Source organism: Aquarana catesbeiana, linkage group LG08 (assembly GCF_042186555.1).
Source record: "Aquarana catesbeiana isolate 2022-GZ linkage group LG08, ASM4218655v1, whole genome shotgun sequence".
NCBI classification, from domain to species: domain Eukaryota; kingdom Metazoa; phylum Chordata; class Amphibia; order Anura; family Ranidae; genus Aquarana; species Aquarana catesbeiana.
The window spans coordinates 80,795,988-80,815,449 of record NC_133331.1 but is presented as its reverse complement, the minus strand read 5'-3'; the positions used below and the strand labels follow the sequence as shown (position 1 = coordinate 80,815,449).

The 19,462-nt window shown below is 40.4% G+C and overlaps 1 protein-coding gene across 3 annotated transcripts in view; it reads left to right on the top strand.

The window, feature by feature from the left end:
- The window catches only part of BTAF1 (B-TFIID TATA-box binding protein associated factor 1), a 234,766-nt gene that overhangs the window by 107,282 nt on the left and 108,022 nt on the right, over window positions 1-19,462 (top strand). For all 3 annotated transcript variants that reach the window (XR_012235669.1, XM_073596058.1, XM_073596057.1), the window contains exons 8-18: window positions 1,522-1,590; window positions 8,375-8,464; window positions 8,599-8,694; window positions 11,057-11,233; window positions 11,352-11,492; window positions 14,073-14,197; window positions 14,342-14,462; window positions 18,176-18,280; window positions 18,361-18,510; window positions 18,681-18,817; window positions 18,926-19,100. Coding sequence is in view for 2 of the 3 variants with exons in the window: in XM_073596058.1 (XP_073452159.1) it covers window positions 1,522-1,590; window positions 8,375-8,464; window positions 8,599-8,694; window positions 11,057-11,233; window positions 11,352-11,492; window positions 14,073-14,197; window positions 14,342-14,462; window positions 18,176-18,280; window positions 18,361-18,510; window positions 18,681-18,817; window positions 18,926-19,100 (1,386 nt within the window). In the remaining variant the exon portion in view is untranslated. The remainder of the gene's footprint in view (window positions 1-1,521; window positions 1,591-8,374; window positions 8,465-8,598; window positions 8,695-11,056; window positions 11,234-11,351; window positions 11,493-14,072; window positions 14,198-14,341; window positions 14,463-18,175; window positions 18,281-18,360; window positions 18,511-18,680; window positions 18,818-18,925; window positions 19,101-19,462) is intronic.

Genomic DNA, 19,462 nt, shown 5'->3' with positions numbered 1-19,462 from the left:
GTTTACAAGGGTAAGAGTCACTGCCTCACATTTTCATTTCCTTTTCATTTAACTAAAACTGAATTGATTTTCGTCAGTGGACAAAAATGTGCTGTACATTTAGTTTCAGCTTTAGTCACAGTAAAAATTCCGCTTACGAAAATTTTGACAACCATTTTCGTTGATGAAATTAACACTGGGGAGGTGGATGTTGGCCCTGTTACAGAAGGATGCTTTGGAAGATCTTTTACAATCTGCACAAATGTTCTCTTCATCCCCCCTTGCATAAAATTACCCAAATATTCTCCAGAGTTTATACTACTCTATTTTTACAGAAAAGATTGGAGCTAGAGATGATTCTTATGATAGATGTGGGCATCCGCATTGATCTTGTACATCTTTTGCGCTGCCTTTATTTGAAGAGATACTGGGTGGAGGTTGTTGGCACTTTGCACAATCTCTTTGGTACCAATCTTTCAGTAGACCCCCTTGCATACATGCCCCTTAGGTTATTTGTTTTTTGCTTTTGTTTTTTTGCCCCATTTGTTGCTCAAAACATGATTTTGTTTGAAAAGACCTTTTTACTTGAAGGAGTTGTAAAGGAAGAATGTGTGTGGTGTGTGGGTTTTTTTTTTTTTTTTTTAATGCATGAAGATAAAAAACCTTTTTGTGTGTAGCAGCCTCCCCAGCACCCCCCAATTATTTACCTGAGCCTCCTCTCACTCCAGCGATGTCCGGGACACTCCTCCTGATTGGCTGAGGCCCAGCAGTGGCACCATTGGCTCCCGCGGTGGTCAATCAAAGTCAGCCAATCGGGGAGCGGGGCCAGGGCTCCGTGTTTGAATGGAAATACGGAGCTGTGACTCGGCTCCAGTGCCCCATAGGAAGCTGCTGACTCTGGGGGCACTCGATGGGAGGGACCAGGAGCAGCAAAGGGGGGCCTGGGAAGAGGAGGATCCGGGTTGCTCTGTGCAAAATCAACTGCAGAGGAGGTAAGTATTGACAGGTGTGTGTGTATCTATTTATAGATATAGATGTTACAATCACTTTAATGCTTAAAGCTGTGTCTAAATTTTAAGCCATTTGGTCTCGCTGGGCAGACTGTATGATTTCAAACATACCTGATAAAGGGGTTACTAGAATTTCATGTTTTTTTATTTATATTTCTTAGTATGTGGAAAGGTTTGTGTGTTGTTGGGGTGGTTTTTTTTTTTTTTTTTTTTTTTTTTTTTTTTTTATTTCTTGCTTTGTTGTTGCACTGCCGTTTTCTCGTGCAGTTGTGGTACACTTAAACCGTCAACTTCTAAAACGGGGATTTGCAATTAGTGGACCTCTCAGCTGTTACAGAACTACAAGTCCCATGAGGCATAGCAAGACTGACAACCACAAGCATGACGCAGAGGCATGATGGGACTTGTAGTTTTGCAACAGCTGGGAGTCCGCTAATTGCATATCCCTGTTCTAAAACATTTCAAAAGTCTGTGCAAAGGCGATGTAATGTTTTTTACTGATCAAGGTTTCTTTTCATCTTTTTCTCTTTAGACAAACGAGTGGCCCCTAGAGAGCTTTTGTGAAGAGCTCTGTAATGATCTCTTTAACCCATCTTGGGAGGTAAGTTGACATTATTGTACCTTTTTTGCATTCATTTTAAATGTCATTTTCATATGTGAAAGCTAGCACAGACTATATATATAATTTATATTTGGGTGTGTGTGAAACTTGAAACACCCGGTCTTATAAAATTGTGAACAGCCTGTGGGCGATTTAATGCTTAATTTAAAACCGTGAGCATAATTTATTCACTTATAAGATCAAACGCCCAGTACATGCACATGCATGCATACATACATTCGTTATAATCTACACACCCCTGTTAAAATGTCAGGTTTCTGTGATGTAAAAAAATGATAAATCATTTCAGAACTTTTTTCCACTTTTCTTTTAATGTGACCAATAAACTGTAAAACAATTGAAAAACTGAAATCTTTTATGTGGAGGGAAGTAAAAAATTAAATTAAAAAACATAGGATGCATAAGTGTGCACACCCTTAAACCTAGTACTTTTGATGAAGCACCTTTTTGCTTTTATTACTGCACTCTGTCTTTTTGGGTATGAGCCTCAGCATGGCACGTCTTGACTTGGCAATATTTGCCCGCTCTTCTTTGCAGAAACACTCTAAATCTGTCAGATTGCGAGGACATCTCCCATTGCACAGCCCTCTTCAGATCACCCCACAGATTTTCAATCGGCTTTAGGTCTGTGCTCTAGCTGGGCCATTCCAAAACTCGAATCTTCTGGTGAAGCCATTCCTTTGTTGATTTGGATGTATGCTTTGGGTGGTTGTGCGGAAAGATGAACTTCCTCTTCATGTTCAGCTTTCTAGCAGAAGCCTGAAGGTTTTGTGCAAATATTGACTGGTATTTGGAGCTGTTCATAATTCCCTCTACCTTGTTCCAGCTGAAGAAAAATGGCCCCAAAGCCTGATGCTGCCACCACCATGCTTCACTGTGGGTATGGTGTTTTTTGGTGATCTGCAGTTTTGTGTTTGCACCAAACATATCTTTTGGAATTATGGCCGAAAAGTTCAACCTTGGTCTCGTCAGACCATAACCCATTTTCCCACATGCTTTTGGGAGACTTCAGGTGTGTTTTTGCAAAATTTAGCTGGGCTTGGATGGTTTTTCTTAAGAAAAGGCTTTAGTCTTGCCACTGTACCCATAGCCCAGACATATGAAGAATACGGGAGATTGCCACATGTACCACACAGCCAGTAAGATATATTCCTGCAGCTCCTTTTTATGTTGCTGTAGGCCTCTTGGCAGCCTCCCTGACCAGTTTTCTTCTAGTCTTTTCATCAATTTTGGAAGGACTTACAGTTCTTAGTAATGTCACCATTGTGCCATATTTTCTTCATTTGATGATGACTGTGTTCCATGGTGTATTGAATGCCTTGGAAATTCTTATGTACCCTTCTCCTGACTGATGCCTTATAACAATGAGATTCCTCTGATGCTTTGGAAGCTCTCTGCAGACCATGGCTTTTGCTGTAGGATGCAACTGAAAATGTCAGGAAAGACCTACTAAAATAGCTCAACTTTATTTGGGGTTAATCAGAGGCACTTTAAATGATGGCAGGTGTGTACTGACTCCTATTTAACATGAGTTTGAATGTGATTGCTTAATTCTGGACACAGCTACATTCCCAGTTATAAGGGGGTGTGCACACTTATTTTTTTTTTTTTCATTTTATCCCCCCCCCCCCCCCCAATAGATTTCAGTTTGTTTTTCAATAATTGAGTTGTGCTGTCACATTAAAAGGTGGAAAAAGTCCTGAAATGTTCTGATGTGTGTGTTTGTTTGTTTTTTTGAACATCACAAACCCGACATTTTAACAGGGGTGTGTAGACTTTTTATATCCACTGTACGTACATAACGTTTTTGATCCCCTGCTGACTTTGTATGTTTTTCCCACTGACAAAAATGATCAGTCTAAAATTTTAATGGGGAGGTTTAGTTTAATAGTGAGAGAATAACAACCAAAAAAATCCAGAAAAACTCATTTCAAAAAAGTTTTATAAATTGATTTGCATTTTGATGAGTGAAATAAGTATTTGACCCCCTTTGCAAAACATGTCTTGGTACTTAGTGGCAAAACCTTTGTTTGGCAATCAGAGGTCAGACATTTCTTACAGTTGGCCACCAGGTTTGCACACATCTCAGGAGGGATTTTGTCCCACTCCTCTTTGCAGATCCTCTCCAAGTCAGTAAGGTTTTGAGGCTGACGTTTAGTGACTCAAACCTTCAGCTCCCGCTACATGTTTTTTTTTATATTTTCTAACACATTGAGTTGATGCCAAAGAGCTCAATTTTGGTCTCATCTGACCACAACACTTTCACCCAGTTCTCCTCTGAATCATTTAGATGTTCATTAGCAAACTTCAGACGGGCCTGTACATGTGTTTTTTCTTGAGCATGGGGACCTTGTGGGCTCTGCAGGATTTCAGTCCTTCACGGCATAGTGTTTCCAATTTGTTTTCTTGGCGACTATGGTCCCAGCTACCTTGAGATAATTGAGCTGCTCCTGTGAAGTTCTGGGCTGATTCCTTACTGTTTTCTCATGATCATTGAAACTCCATGAGATAAGATCTTTCATGGAGCCCCAGACTGAAGGAGTTTGACAGTTGGTTATTTTGTGTTTCTTCCATTTGTGAAAAATCTTTTAGACCCCAGATTCCTCCATAAAGAGTACTTGTCACTGCCTTTTACTGTCACAAGGAATGTTTACATTCCTTGTGACAGCAATAAAAGTGATCAAGTGGTGTGTTTTTTTTTTTTTTTTTTTTTTTTTTTTTTTTTTTATTTCTTACATGCTCTTAAAAAAAAAAAAAAAAAAAAAAAAAACCCTGTTAAATGTGTTATTTTTTTTTTTTAAGTGCCCCTGTCCTTTCCTTAAGCACCAAAGAAAACGCATATGTAAGTCACGTTCGCAAATGTAAAAGGTATAAGTAACAAAACAAGGGAGGGAGGGATTATAGCGGTGCCAAAGACAGTTTGAACACACTCAATATTATACAAATATCAAATCTTTAATATTGTAAAGTTGTTTTTTTTTTTTTAAAGTCAATTCATAAAAAAAATTATTATAAACAAAGTATAAAAGGAGCACTATACAATTTATCTATTGACCGACACCAGCGATGTTGAAAAGTAGTGGGTCAATTCATCCCTACTAGTTTCGCCAAAATATTGGCTTCATCAGGGGAATAGAATATAGTAGAAAGTGAATAATGACACTAAAAAAAGAGAGAAGAAATCGGTCACAAAAACCAATGGCAATATCATGACACAGATCAATGAGCGATTGAACAACAGGGAGATCACAATCCTGTCTGGCTAAAACCTCATGCATCCCATGCAACCACATCCCAGACATACCCTGTCAAGCTCCTGGGACACAGAATGGGCGCCGTCAGGCAAGTGGGGACAAAAGTTGAACTCAGCCCTGTGATTGGCTACAGGGGGCCCATAAGGGATGCCTGTAAAAACTGAAAAATGACAGATTGAATAAAATAAAAAATGACTAAGTCCTTTTATTGCTAGTGACACAGGCTAAAAAGCCTCAATACATACCAAAACTAAATAAGTGAAAAAAGCAAAAAAAGTGCGCTGGGTGGGTCAATATGTTGTACTTGAGTATGTTGGGACCAGAAAATGATGATTGAAACCAAAGAGACTGAAACAATAAGGTGCATAATATTAATGGCATAAATATAGATATTTCTGGTACTTTCGAAAAAAAATGCCTTATATATAGCACACAAGAAACTTAGGAATATGGAAAGGCAAACGCTTACCCTAACGTAGCAATCGCCAGTGAGGGCAACTGCATGCACAATAGAATCCAAATTGGGCAGTGTGGAAAGCTGGAAACAGAAACCATATTATGCTGCCACGAAGGTCCAAAGGGCTCAATCGCCTAGATCTAAGTTCAGTGGAAACCCACAATCAGCATAATAACTACCAATAAACATCTATAGATAAAATGAGGAAAGGGGAGATAAAAACTCCAGCAGAATAAGGGATATATGAAGGAACAAATTTTACCTTGTTCAAGACTAGCCAAGCCACAGCGCACAACAAAGTCAGCAATTGAATAAAAAAACAGTGGCAGCCTTTTAAACCCCCCACCCCATCAGCTTAGCTCATTAGCCAATCGGGAGCGGACAAAGGACGGCTTGGGCGCATGCGCAGTGTCCGTGGTCAGTTGCCTACAACGCCCAGAATGCTAAGTGCGACCCATGTCACATGGTGTGAAACCCAGTGACGATAGCCAAATAGGGCGCGGTCAAGGTACGGGCAAATGTAAAAGGTGTTCAAATTGCCCATGTGAGTTATCGCTGCAGTGGTCGGAGCGAGGGCAATAATTCTAGCAAAAGACCTTCTGTAACTCTCCAAACTGGTTACCGTTCATTTTTAAATGTCGCCTATGGGGATAAGGTACCGTAGTTTGTCGCTGTTCTTGAGTGCATGCAATTTTAAAGCGTAACCTGTTGGGTAGCTTTTTACTCGGCGTAACATCTTTCACAATATGCCCAAAAAATTGTGATAACTTTTACTGTGTGTTTTTTTTTCTTTTTTCTTTTTTCTTATTTTTCTAATTTAAAAAGTGTGTATTTTTTCCAAAACAATTGCGTTTGAAAAACCCCTGCGCAAATACTATGTGACATAAAATATTGCAACGACCACCATTTTATTCTCCAGAGTCTTTGCTAAAAAATCTCTCACTTTTCATTTTTTCAGAGAATATGAATGATAACAAACTTTTCTTTCACTCATGGTTAGTGTTTGGCTGAAGCCATTTATTATCAATCAACTTTACTCTTCTTTTTTTTTTTTTTTTTTTAAATCGTAATGACAAACTAGCCAAATGACCCTGATCAAAAGTTTACATACCCCAGTTCTTAATACCGTGTATTGCCCCCTTTAACATCAATAACCGCTTGAAATCTTTTGTGGTACTTGTGGATGAACTGCACGTTTGAGATCTCCCCAGAGTGGCTCAATGATATTGAGGTCAGCAGACTGAGATGGCCACTCCAGAACCTTCACTTCACTTTGCTGTAGCCAATGACAGGTCGACATGGCCTTGTGTGTTTGGATCATCGTCATGTTGGAATGTCCAAGTACGTCCCATGCGCAGCTTCCTGGCTGATGAATGCAAATGTTCCTCCAGTATTTTTTGATAACATACTGTATTCATCTTGCAATCAATTTTGACCAAATTTCCTGTGCAATTGTAACTCGCACATCCCCAAAACATCAGCACTCCACCTCCGTGTTTCACAGTAGGAATGGTGTACCTGTCATCATAGGCCTTGTTGACTCCTCTCCAAATGAAGCATTTATGGTTGTAGCCAAAAAGCTCAATTTTGGTCTCAAAACTCCAAATGACATTGTGCCAGAAGGTTTGAGGCTTGTCTCTCTGCTGTTTGGCGTATTGTAAGTGGGATACTTTGTGGCATTTGCATGGTAATGGCTTTCTACTGGCAACTCGACCATGCAGCCCATCTTTCTTCAAGTGCCTCCTTATTGTGCATCTTGAAACGACCATACCACATGTTTTCAGCGAGTCCTGTATTTCACATGAAGTTATTTGTTGGTTTTTCTTTGCATCCCGAACAATTTTCCTGGCAGTTGTGGCTGAAATTTTAGTTGGTCTACCTGATGGTAGTTTGGTTTCAACAGAACCCCTCATTTTCTACTTCTTGATTAGAGTTTAAACACTGCCGATTGGCATTCTCAATTACTTGGATATCTTTTTTTTTTTAATATCCCTTTCCTGTTTTTATACAGTTCAACTACCTTTTCCTGCAGATCCTTTGACAATTCTTTTGCTTTCCCCATGACTCAGAATCTAGAAACGTCAGTGCAGCACTGGATGAAAGATGCAAGGGTCTGTCAGGAGTCCAGAAACTCTAATTTTTATTATACACACACGGATATGTATGTATGTGTATATGTGTGTGTGTGTGTGTGTGTGTGTGTGTGTATATATATATATATATATATATATATATATATATATATATATATATATATATATATATATATATATATATATATATATATAAATAATGTATGGTACGCTAGATAAAATCCTGCACACACCCTTAATAAATATTTATTTTTTTGGGTGACCAAATGAGCTTTTTACTTGTATCCCCCCTAGACATATTTAACGTATCCTTCTTTTTTTTTTTTTTTGGGGAGAACAACCTGACACACTTCTATAAGATCTGAAAGGGGTCAATGCAACAATGCGATCACATGACTCATTTGCTTAAATGATCGCATGTGGTAAATTCCAATGCACAAAAAACAAAACCATTGTGAAATTTGATGAAAAATGTGCTGGTCAAAATGCAGTAAGCTCTCAAGTCCAAATTCACAAATGGAACAGAGTTCTATTTATCACCTGGATTTTGCTGGCGGTATCCCATGTGGTATTTGCCAAACTGTGTGGGGTCCCACCCCAATAGCTGGCTGCTAAGCAGTGGGCTGGAAAGCCAGCTCCCGGCCCAACAGCTGATTATTTAGGGAACCCGCTGAAGGGAAAAAAAAAAAAAAAAATGCCGGCAATTACATTCTACAAAAAAAAAAAAATTCATACTCTGCCCCAATCCGAGCATGCAGCAAGCACAATTCTTAGTAAATTGCACTTTCAAAACTGATTCAACGCAAGAGCTATTTTACCACATTTGATTTCCTGTAATTTAACCTTTTCTGACCTCAAAGTTGCACTAATTTTATACCCCATCCCCCCCCCCCCCCCCCTCCTTTTTTTTTTTTTTTTTTTTTTTTTTTTTTTTGTCGCAACCTAATTTTTCTCCATAGGTCCGACATGGAGCAGGTACTGGTCTCAGAGAGATCCTTAAGGCTCATGGGAAAAGCGGAGGCAAGATCGCAGACAGCACATGTGAAGAGGTAAATGATAGCCAAGCACTGCAACGGAAAGTAACTGCAAATTATGAAAGCAAAAACCCAGCCGTGCTTGTGTTCAGTAATGCAATTTGTAATTCTTCCAAGGGATGTACTAATTTCCCTCTCCCTTTCCATAGATGGAGCAGCAACATCAGGAGTGGTTGGAGGATCTGGCTATTCGTCTTCTTTGTGTGTTTGCTTTAGACCGATTTGGAGACTTTGTGTCAGACGAAGTAAGATATTTAAATTTTTTTTTTTTGTTTTGTTTTTTTTTTTGCTTCCCCCCCCCCCTTTTTTTTTTTTCTGTGTATAAGCTGCCAACAAAGTGCAACCTACACTGCATGAACTTTGTTGGGGTTAGTATAGACAGGTTATGTTTAAATCAGTTAACGTATATCAAAAACCAAAATGTTTGTCTTAATCGTAGAGGGCACAGAAGATGATTCTTAAACCATGGGTGAAGAGGTCCATCACTGAAGAACACTTAAGGAGAACCGGAGCTTAGCGGAGTGGGCTGGGTTATATAGATACGGGGGGGGGGGGGGGGGTTCCTCACTTGAAGGTAGTGGCATAGAACTACTGGTCTAAGAATCCATTTCTGTTCTGTGTCCTGTACTATACTCCAAAAATTGCATTTTGACTGTCCCCCGCTCTCCCTTCGGGTGCTGTGGGAGCACCCATGTGTGTGAGCTCCTGATCTGGGCTGTATGGTTCCATACAGCATCTGTAAGCCACGTTCCTGCTCCCTCCTCACAGGAGTTTGACTGACAGCAGGAGCCAATGGCCCCCACTGTTGTCTCCTGTAAAGCCAGGAAGAGGAGAGCCGGCCGCTGGCTTTCTCGTGAAGGCGTTAAGAGCAGCTCATGAGCTGCTGGAAAACTTCAGAAGCAGGAGTGGACGTTCACTCAACCCAAGGTAAAATATGAAAAAAACGTAAACGCCCCCATCCCTTCATGCTCGCATGCAGAAGTGAACAAGAGTCGCGCACGCATATGTGAAACTTGTTTGCTCCACACATGAACTATCGCTGTGAACGTTAGAGCGAGAGCAATAATTATAGCACAAGACCTCCTCTAATTCTAAATCAGTAAAGGTATTTAAAGCCTCGCCTATGGAGATTTTTAAGTACCGTCTTTTTTTTTTCTTTTTTCTAGCAAATACTGATTTAACTTGTAAACAAAAATGCAATGTCTGTGTGCTGCAATTTCAGCCATACAAACTGGCTGAAATTGCATCGCATTCACACCAAAATGGTGCAGGACCCTTTTTTTTTTTAGTCTGCACTGGAATCAGTTTGCATGGGTGTTCACACCTATGCAATCCGATTCCTACACCATTTTACAGTTTGCACTGCAATCTGAACCGATCTGGGGGTGTAGTTAACTTTACATAGACACCCACAGCGGTTCGCAGATCTCAGTATGAACCACTGTGCGATGCGGGAACCTGCACTGGATTTGTAGGGTTCTCGCCTCACACTACTGTGAATTGGGGCTTAGGGACATTTACCCTCTCCAAGAAAGAAGGGGACATCTTCCAATTGGGGCACTAGTTCTGGTGACAGCTGGGGATTCTCACTTTGGAGGATTTTCCTCTCACTTCTGTTTTGACTAGGGTTGTCCTGATACCGATACTAGTATCAGTATCGGCACCGATACCGAGCATTTGTCCAAGTACTTGTACTCGGGCAAATGCTCCCGATACTTCCCCCGATACCTGGAAGTCCGCGGTGATCGGCGCGTGGGGGAGTTACAAGATTCTCCCCCAGCGGCTTTTACCAGCTTTAGTGACATACCACGGTGATCGCTCACCGCTGACTGTCACTGCATCCTCCTCCATGCCCCCTCCGTTCCTCTGTCCCCCCTCCGCTGTCCCCTGCATTCCCCTCTCCTTATCTGTCCCCCTCCGTTCCTCTCTCCTTATCTGTCCCCCTCCGTTCTCCCCCTCCGTTCCTCTCTCCTTATCTGTCCCCTCCGTTCTCCCCCTCAGTTCCTCCGTCCCCCTCCTCCTTCCTTTGTGAATAGACAGTCAGCTGACTCTGTCCATTCACATAACTGAAACATTGTAATCTCTTGTGATTACGATGTGTCAGTTTATGAATGGAGAGAAGCCGCTGTCTTCTCTCCATTCATTCTCAGTGCAGCTGAGGCTGCAGAGAAAGGGACTGGGGAATCTCTATCCTCTGTCTCTTTCTCTGTCTCAAGGGGGAGATATCAGAGGTCTGTTAAGACCCCTGATATCTCACCAAAGCTCCCCAAAAGGGCTGATTAAAAAAAAAAAAAAAAACAATAAAGAATAAAAAAATATTATTGTAAAAAATAAAAATTGTAAACTGTCACGTGACATTAAAAAAAAAGTATCGGTAATCGGTATCGGCGAGTACTTGAAAAAAAGTATCGGTACTTGTACTCGGTCCTAAAAAAGTGGTATCGGGACAACCCTAGTTTTGACTATGGGATAGGAAGTGAAGGGAAATCCCCCAATTTAAATAGATGTAGAATTGGATGTAAAAAGAGTTTTGCCTCATAATAGAAATACTGGTGCGTAAGAAGTGTGACGACCAGACATGTGACTGCAATGATTTTTCTCCCTAAGGTGGTCGCACCTGTTCGGGAAACTTGTGCCCAGACGCTGGGAGTGGTCCTTAAACACATGAATGAAAGTGGAGTGCTGAATACAATGAAAATCCTACTACGTTTATTAACGCAAGAGCAGTGGGAAGTGCGACACGGGGGACTGCTAGGAATCAAGTATTCTCTCGCTGTTCGCCAGGTATTCAGTTGGTGGTCTTTTTTCCAAAATTTTTTTTTTTTTTTTTTTTTTTAGCTTGCTAACAATTGTTTAAACTACATTCATTTCAGATGTTCAATGTTGTTTGTCTATTTTACAGGATCTGATTAAAACTTTATTACCTAAAGCACTACCGGCAATAATTGAAGGTCTCCAAGACCTTGATGATGATGTGCGGGCAGTAGCAGCTGCGTCTTTAGTGCCTGTTGTAGACAGTTTAGTTATGCTACAATTTAAGCAGGTAAGTGGTTTCTCACACTGCATATAATATGTTGCTTTAATCTGTGTTTTTAACATGAAAGGTCTTCCATTTTGGAGATGCATTGACTGTCCTAATAAATATTTAAAAAAAAAAAATATCAAAACCAAAGGCTATTGATCCACAGTCTGGACCAAATGCCTTTTTTAGAAAGCCTTTGGGGCTTTCACATTGGAGACACAGTGGCTCTTTCAGGACGCTTTGCAGGTGCTTTTTTTAGCACTGTAGTGCCTGCAAAGTGCCCCACTGTGAAAGGGGTCTAACCACTTAAAGACCAAGCCTCTTTTTGAGATTTGTTGTTTACAAGTTAAAAACAGTTTTTTTTTTTTTTTGGGGTTTTTTTTTTTGTTTTTTTTTGCTAGAAAATTACTTGAAACCCCCAAACATTATACATTTTTTTTTCTAACACCCTAGAGAATAAAATGGCGGTCATTGCAATACTTTCTTTCACACCGTATTTGCGCATATTGGAAAAAATACATTTTTTTGAATTTAAAAAAATAAGACAACAGTAACGTTAGCCCAATTTTTTTTTTTTTATATTGTGAAAGATAATGTTACGCCGAGTAAATTGATACCCAACATGTCACGCTTAAAATTGCGCCCACTCGTAGAATGGCGACAAACTTTTACCCTTAAAAATCTCCATAGGCAATGTTTAAAAAAATTCTACAGGTTGCATGTTTTAAGTTGGAGGAGATCTAGGGCTAGAATTATTGCTCTCGCTCTACCGATCGCGGCGATACCTTACATGTGTGGTTTGAACACTGTTTTCATATGCGGGCGCTAATCACGTATGCGTTCGATTCTACATGCGAGCTCGTCGGGATGGGGCGCGTTTGAAAAAAAAAGTTTGGTTTTTTATTTTTATTTTTTTCTTATTTTTACCTTTTACACGTCTTCTCTTTTTTTTTTTTTTTTTTTTTTTTTTTTTTTTTCAGTTTTTAAAAAAAAATTGTGTCCCTTTTATTCCTATTCCAAGGAATGTAAACCTCCCTTGTAATAGAAAAAAAGCATGACAGGACCTCTTAAATATGAGATGTGGGGTCAAAGTGTCATTAAAATGCAATAAAAAAAATTGTCATTTAAAAATTTTTTAAAGAAATGGCCCTTTATGAGCTATGGGTGGAAGTTAGGTTTTGACGTCGTTTGCCTTGCAGTGATATGGAGAAGGTTGGGGGTCATCTTCCCCTCACTCGTCTCCATACCCAGGCAAGGGACAGACGCGATCGCCTCCACCGCTGCCGGCAGCTCCGGTAAGCGGCGGAGGGCACCGGATTGTGGCGGGAGGGGGCCCCTCTTCCGCCGCCAATAAAAGTGATCTAGCTGCGAATTCGCCGCAGAGACCACTTTTACCTTGTAACGGACCACCCGCTGAAGAAGAGGATATCGAGGTTATGGCAGCTAGCTGCTGCCATAACCTCGATATCCTCCAAAGTCATCACGTAAAACGCCGGTGGGCGGTCCGGAAGTGGTTAAAGTGCCTGTGTATGTGTGTGTATATATGTGTGTGTGTGTGTGTGTGTATATGTGTATATATATATATATATATATATATATATATATATATATATATATATATATATATATATATATATATATATATATATATATATATATATATATATATATATATATATATATATAAAGGTATGAGGACTTGTGGGAGATGCAGATGCTAGCACAGAGGAAGGAAATTACATGCTAGCTCTACTGAACTGAAGGGGATTAGAGACCCCAATAGCAGCTATATGGTAGGAAAATAATTTCAGTTATTAATTTTTTTTTTTTTTTTTTTTTTTACCATGTGTAACTTTCAGGTTTCCTAGTATTTAAGAGGATTTACTAAAATGTGTATGTTGCCTTTTAAGTTTTACTTTAAAGTAGGTGTGCTTTCATCACTCTGTTGCACCTAGTAGATCCACCCACTAGAAGTGCGGCATATACAAGACTAGTAACCTGGTCGCTAATGTTAACACAATTGGTAGAGCCCCTGGGATTGAAGAATGTGTACTTTCAATGAAGAGAAGTGAACATGGAACTTTAATTCCTGGAATTTAGCTCCTTTGTTAAAAGTGAAGACCTACTGAGTTGAGTCCAAGGAGCTTCATGACTTCTCCTGGGCTTATTTACATCTTAGTTTATTGCTTTCCTGGAAGACTACTGCTGTATTTTTGGGAGCCTTATGCTACTGCTTCAGGTCTAAGCATCTTCAACATTAGTCGGTGCAGCTGCTATGCCTACCCCTCCTCTCCTCCTGCCCAATCACAGAAGCCTTTGTATTATGTGAACTCATTCGCAAAATACAGAGGCTTCTCTGAATGGGCAGCAGAGGGGCTGGGCAGGCATAGCTACTGTGTGTGCCTCTGTCTCCTCACTGCCCCAAGTGTTGTGTATACACTGGCAGAGCCTGAAACCTGTCAGATATAAATAATAGAGATAAGTTCAGGAGATGCCATGCACTTCCTTGGGCTTAACTCATAGTGTGCCTGAACTTTTTTTTACAAAATGTCTGAATTCCTGGAAATATCTTTAAACGATTAAATATCTTCATTTCTATAGGTTCCTTTTATTATTAGCACTTTATGGGATGCACTTCTGGAGTTAGATGACCTCACAGCTTCTACCAACAGTATCATGACCCTCCTCTCTTCCCTACTTACTTATCCTCAGGTTCAGCAGTGCAAGTAAGTTGATAAACCTCTATTCTGTAATAAGAGAATTTGGTCAACGTGTTCTCCCCCCTACATTTTATGACCTATTCTTCAAAAGGTTTAAAAGGAATACTGGTTATAAGAGTTGATTATGCGTGTTTCATGTTGTCTTTGCAGTGTTCAGCAATCTCTTACAATATTGGTGCCACGAGTGTGGCCTTTCCTGCGTCATACGATTTCTTCTGTTCGGAGGGCAGCTCTAGAAACCTTATGCACTTTGTTATATACACAGGACCAGGTTAGTAAGTGAGATTATAGTGGAGATTGAGTTTTGCACTGAAACTAATGAAAAATTACCAGTGGTTCCTAACTCTTTGCCCTTATTCCTGTTGAGTGCTGTGGATGTCCATCTTGCATAACTTTAATAGTAGATTCTCCAGGGCCTACAACCCACAGATTTTTGAATTGTTGCCCTTCAGGTTTTTTTGTGTGGTGTTTGTTTTTGCTTTTGAGTGTATTTATGTTTTTTATTTTATTTTTTTTTTCATTTTTATAGAATCTAAATTGGTATGTGTTAGGGCACCAATAACCTGGACAGGAAATTGGAACCTTTTTGCCTGCACGAAATGCTTGCAATCTGATTTCTCTGCTCTGTGTTTTTTTTTTTTTTTTTTTTTCATATACTGTAGTTTAGAGAAAAACATTACACTAAAGCAGGGTTCTTCAAACTACGGCCCTCCCAGCTGTTGTGGAACTAGACATCCCATGAGGCATTGTAAAACTGACATTCACAGACATGACTAGGCATGATGGGAATTGTAGTTCCTGAACTACTGGAGGACCATAGCTTGAAACCTCTGCCTTAAAGCATTGTTAACACAATTTTTATATTTTACCTGATTTGGAGTAGTCTTATAATATGAGATCTACTCTAAATATAATGAGCATTTTACCAGTATCAATAGATGTGTCAAATGACTCATTTTGGTGGTTGCGGTTTTGTTTGTTTTTTCCTGGTCAGCTGATCTAAAAATGAAAACCCGATGGCCAGCTTTAAATTTTAACTTTGATTTTTTTTTTTTTTTGGATAACTTTCTCTTAGCAAAATACCTAAGCTATTTCAAAAGTAGCAGGATTTTTTTTAAATGGAAAGGAATGGGCCTGTCCACATCAACCAGTCAAATTTTAGGATCCCCCATTTAGGCATGGGCTTGTGTCAGACTCTTGGTAAAATTTGAATATAAATCTTTGGCAACCTTACTATTTCCAATCAATGATGTGAAACCAAATCTTTAACCTCAGTGGTGAGTAGTTCTCCTTTTTAAAGCCTGCTTTAAAAGTTTTTTTTTTTTTTTTTTTTTTTTTTTTTCGTCTTTTTTTTTTCCCTGTCTCAATCCTAGTGAGCTGCTACTATCAAACTATTGTCTGCCTTCAGACTTTCTTGTAAAAAAATAAAAATGTCTGTGGGAGGGGCTGCAGACCTCCTTGCAGTGATATGCCCACATTGTCGGGATACTGCTCTCTTCCTTCCCCTCCAGGCTTCTTTATCTCTTACTGTTCTCAGAACGAGTACACCAGCAGCACTTCAGCCATGTCATTCTTAGAATTGCTTTCCTTCTGCAGAGCAGTGCAGGGACGTGGTTGTGCAGTACAATAAAGTTTACTGCCACATATTTTAAATACTGTCATGTGCCTTTGTTTCCCTTTGACCGCTTGATGTCACATTGCCATGGAAACGTGACAGGCATACTCATTCCAGCTAGTGGCTTGAAACTGCACCTGTTGGAAAATCGCAGCCACAACTGAGTCAGAGGAGAGAATGAGTGAGCGGCTTGTTCCAGATGGGGGAGTTCTTCCAGCCTGGACCGGAAGTGACGTCATGACATTGCTTTGGTCCTGCAAGGCCATAGTTTCAGAGTGTTTAACTTTTTGATGTGGGAGTGTCTGGCTGCACAGTCCTGTTTCTCTGGTGAACCGGCGGAAACCTTAAGCCCGAGAAACACCGCCGGGCGAGAGTGAAGAACACATCCCCTCCTGCTGCTTCGAAAACTGTTCTAGTGGCTCATGAGCTGCTTGGACTGGTTTCATGAGAGCCAGCCACCTGCAGAAAAAAATGGTACTGGGGTTATGGCTGTCTACAGCCATAATCCCAGGAAACCATTTGCAAACCGCATCGTATATAAACGTATGGCAAGTGGTTAATATTATCAATGCAACAGTCAAAGCCATCTAAGTGTCACCCATCCAAAGTTGCATCGGAAATCGCACAACTTTGGCGTCGCACAAGTATGAATGGAGCCTTACGCCATTTGTACTATCCCACACGTGTCCTTTTTAAGGCTCTGTGTGTTTTGTGTCTCTTTTTGCTTTTGTTTATCTGGGATACGTAAAGTGAACATAGGCCAAGGCTGTACCCCCTTTTTAAAATGATATCTTGTAAATATGAAAATAATTTTAACGTACATGGTCTGGGTACAAGTGCACTTTAAATGAACTTTATAAAAATTTGCCTTTTCTGTATTGAGTAGGCCTTGAACAAGCCTCAAGGCCCGTACACACGATCCGAATATTGTACGAAAACTGTTGTCCGAGGAAGAATCGTACAATTTTCGGATCGTGTGTACACTACTTTCGCGAGCCGATCACGACAGTTCATCCACTATTATTCGATCGGACAAGCACGAAAATTTTCCTTGTACGATGCCAGATCGTACGATTTTTGTTTGGTCAGTACAGTTGTCGTCCGAAAATACAATACAAATACAATACAGCACATGACATCACTTCCGATTTTATCTATTTTTTTTCCTGTCGTACGAGAGTTTTCTTGACTTTAGTTGCTTATTCAGTGTCTACTTGCGACTATGAAGCGAAAAAAGTCGTACGATATTCGGATCGTGTGTATGGGCCATTAGGCAAGATCCAGCACCAAGTGCTTTTTTCATTGCTCTTGAATTGTCCTCTAAGCTTGATGTACATGGGACGTTTTTACAACCTCTCCTGAACAATTTAACTTGACAGATAGTAACCCACATTTAAAATGTCTGTTTTGGCGCGTTTACATGGTACTCTTAGCAGCATTTTGCCACGTTTGTGTTTAGAAGCATTTGGGAAAAAAGGAAAATCGTGGGTGCGTGTAATACACCGATCCCCGCCGTCTGTGAGGGCCGCCGACATTGATCAAGCAGAGTGTACTATGTACTCTGCTAGGTTTGGCTCTGCTCGCAGTCATGCCCAGTCCCGCCTCCTAGCCTTTACGTCCCGCCATTGGACTGGTGTTGTGTCCATCGTAGGAGCCGGGCCAAGGGGCAGGATGGGGGCGTGACTGCGAGCGGAGCCGAGTACACAGTGCACTCGGCTTGGTCTATGTCGGCGGCGAGAAGAGCCAAATATCTCGGGGGCGACGGTGGTAAATTTAAAAGCCAAACATGCTGCAATTTTGGGGAAGGCTGCAGATGGGCACTGGGGGGTGGGCTGCAGATGGACACTGTGCAAGGCTGCATTGATGGGCATTTAAAATGTTTTTTTTTTCCTTAAACTTCCCTCCTAAACTTGTGGTGCGTTTTTATATGCCAGCGCGTGTTATACGCTGATAAATACGGTATTTTTTTTTTTTGAAAATGGCCAAAAATAAACACCTGTAAACGAAACGCGGCTAACCATGAGTTTGCCGCATTTAGCGCGTGAAATGAAACTTTCCACAAAAGGTCTCCAAACTCAACTGCCTAGAAACGACTAAATGACCCTGTGTACATGTACTGATAAGATAACCCAGGAGCAGTTGAAAAAAAATGCCTAACTGCTCCTAAACGTTCGTTTAGCAGCAGCAGTGTAACATGAGGCTTTCAAGTGTCAGACTGGCTTCAGTACCTGCCAGGGGTTGGCATTTTATACATCTATTTTTTTTGCCTTGTTTCAGATCTCAAACTAATGCTCACTAATGAAATGTAAATGAAAGTGTTACATATGTACACTGCATGATTTCCAGTCTTCTTCCTCCTTGTGTTCCAGAACTGTTCAGGTTGGCTAACCCCCATCTTGCAAGACATGCTGCGGCATATATTTCAGCTCTGTATTCTAGAGAGCAACCAAGAAATTCTTGATCTTATCCATAAGGTAAAGTTTTTGATGCTGTTTGACTGCTGCGATAGATGTTCAGCTGACTTGTTGTAAATGTTTGCCTTTTTTATTTTCAGTTGTGGCAAGAACTGATTACCAAAGCAAATGTGCAGTACGTAGTGGCCGCTGCCTGCCCATGGATGGGAGCGTGGCTCTGTTTAATGATGCAGCCAGCTCATCTGCCTATTGAATTAAATATGCTACTGGAGGTCAAACCCAAGTCAAAGGTGAGGTGAAACAATAGTAATGTGGGTTCAGGGTTGAGTTGTGTCTACTTTAATGCATCTATATGCTATATATGCCCGTTTGTAAAAAAAAAAAAAAAAAAAACAGGTCATTACTTGAATATAGAGTTTAATGGCTTTACTTTTTTAATTTCTATTTTTTATATGAAAAGGCAGGTGGTAAATTGCGTCAAGGTCAGGGCCAGACAAAAGAAGTCACCCAGGAGTATATTGCTGGCTCAGACAGTGTCACTGAGGACTCTGCCACCAGAGACTTTGTGGTTACTCGAGCTCGTATTGCTGCTGCAAGGTCAGTACACTTCTTTTGTAAGCAGATATAGCATAGAACTGTTAAAATGCATGCTTTAAAAAAAAAAAAAAATGTATTTTCACTGATATCTGACTGTCCCAATTTCAGACTGCTTGGATCGTTGTGCTGCTGTATCTGTGATCCTGTTGTAAATGCACCTTCTCAGGAGATCAAGCCTGCTGAATCCCTAGCCCAACTACTTCTCTTCCATCTTAACTCCAAGTCTGCCTTACAGAGGATAAGTGTGGCTCTTGTGGTTTGTGAATGGGCATCCTTGCAGAAGGTAATATAATAAGGCCAGATTTTTATTTTTTTTTTTTTGCAGATGTGATACTGGATGACCAGACAACAAACCTGTCTTATAAAAGCCTACCAAAATTAACCTATGAGGAAAAACAGTCACCAATCAGTGCCCCGGAGTTAGGAAAGTGCCTCACTTGTGCCCACATTACGTTATGAGGTGCATGGGAAGAGAGGAATAACTAAGGCTGGTCATACACCTATAGATTAGATGGAAAAAGTGGGAGATTCCTCCATCCACACAGTTTAGCGAACATGGAGAGATCTGTTGCACATTTTCTATCTAACCATAGAAAATCTGCAGATAATCTATAGGTGTATGGCCAGCTTAAGCATTAAGGCTGC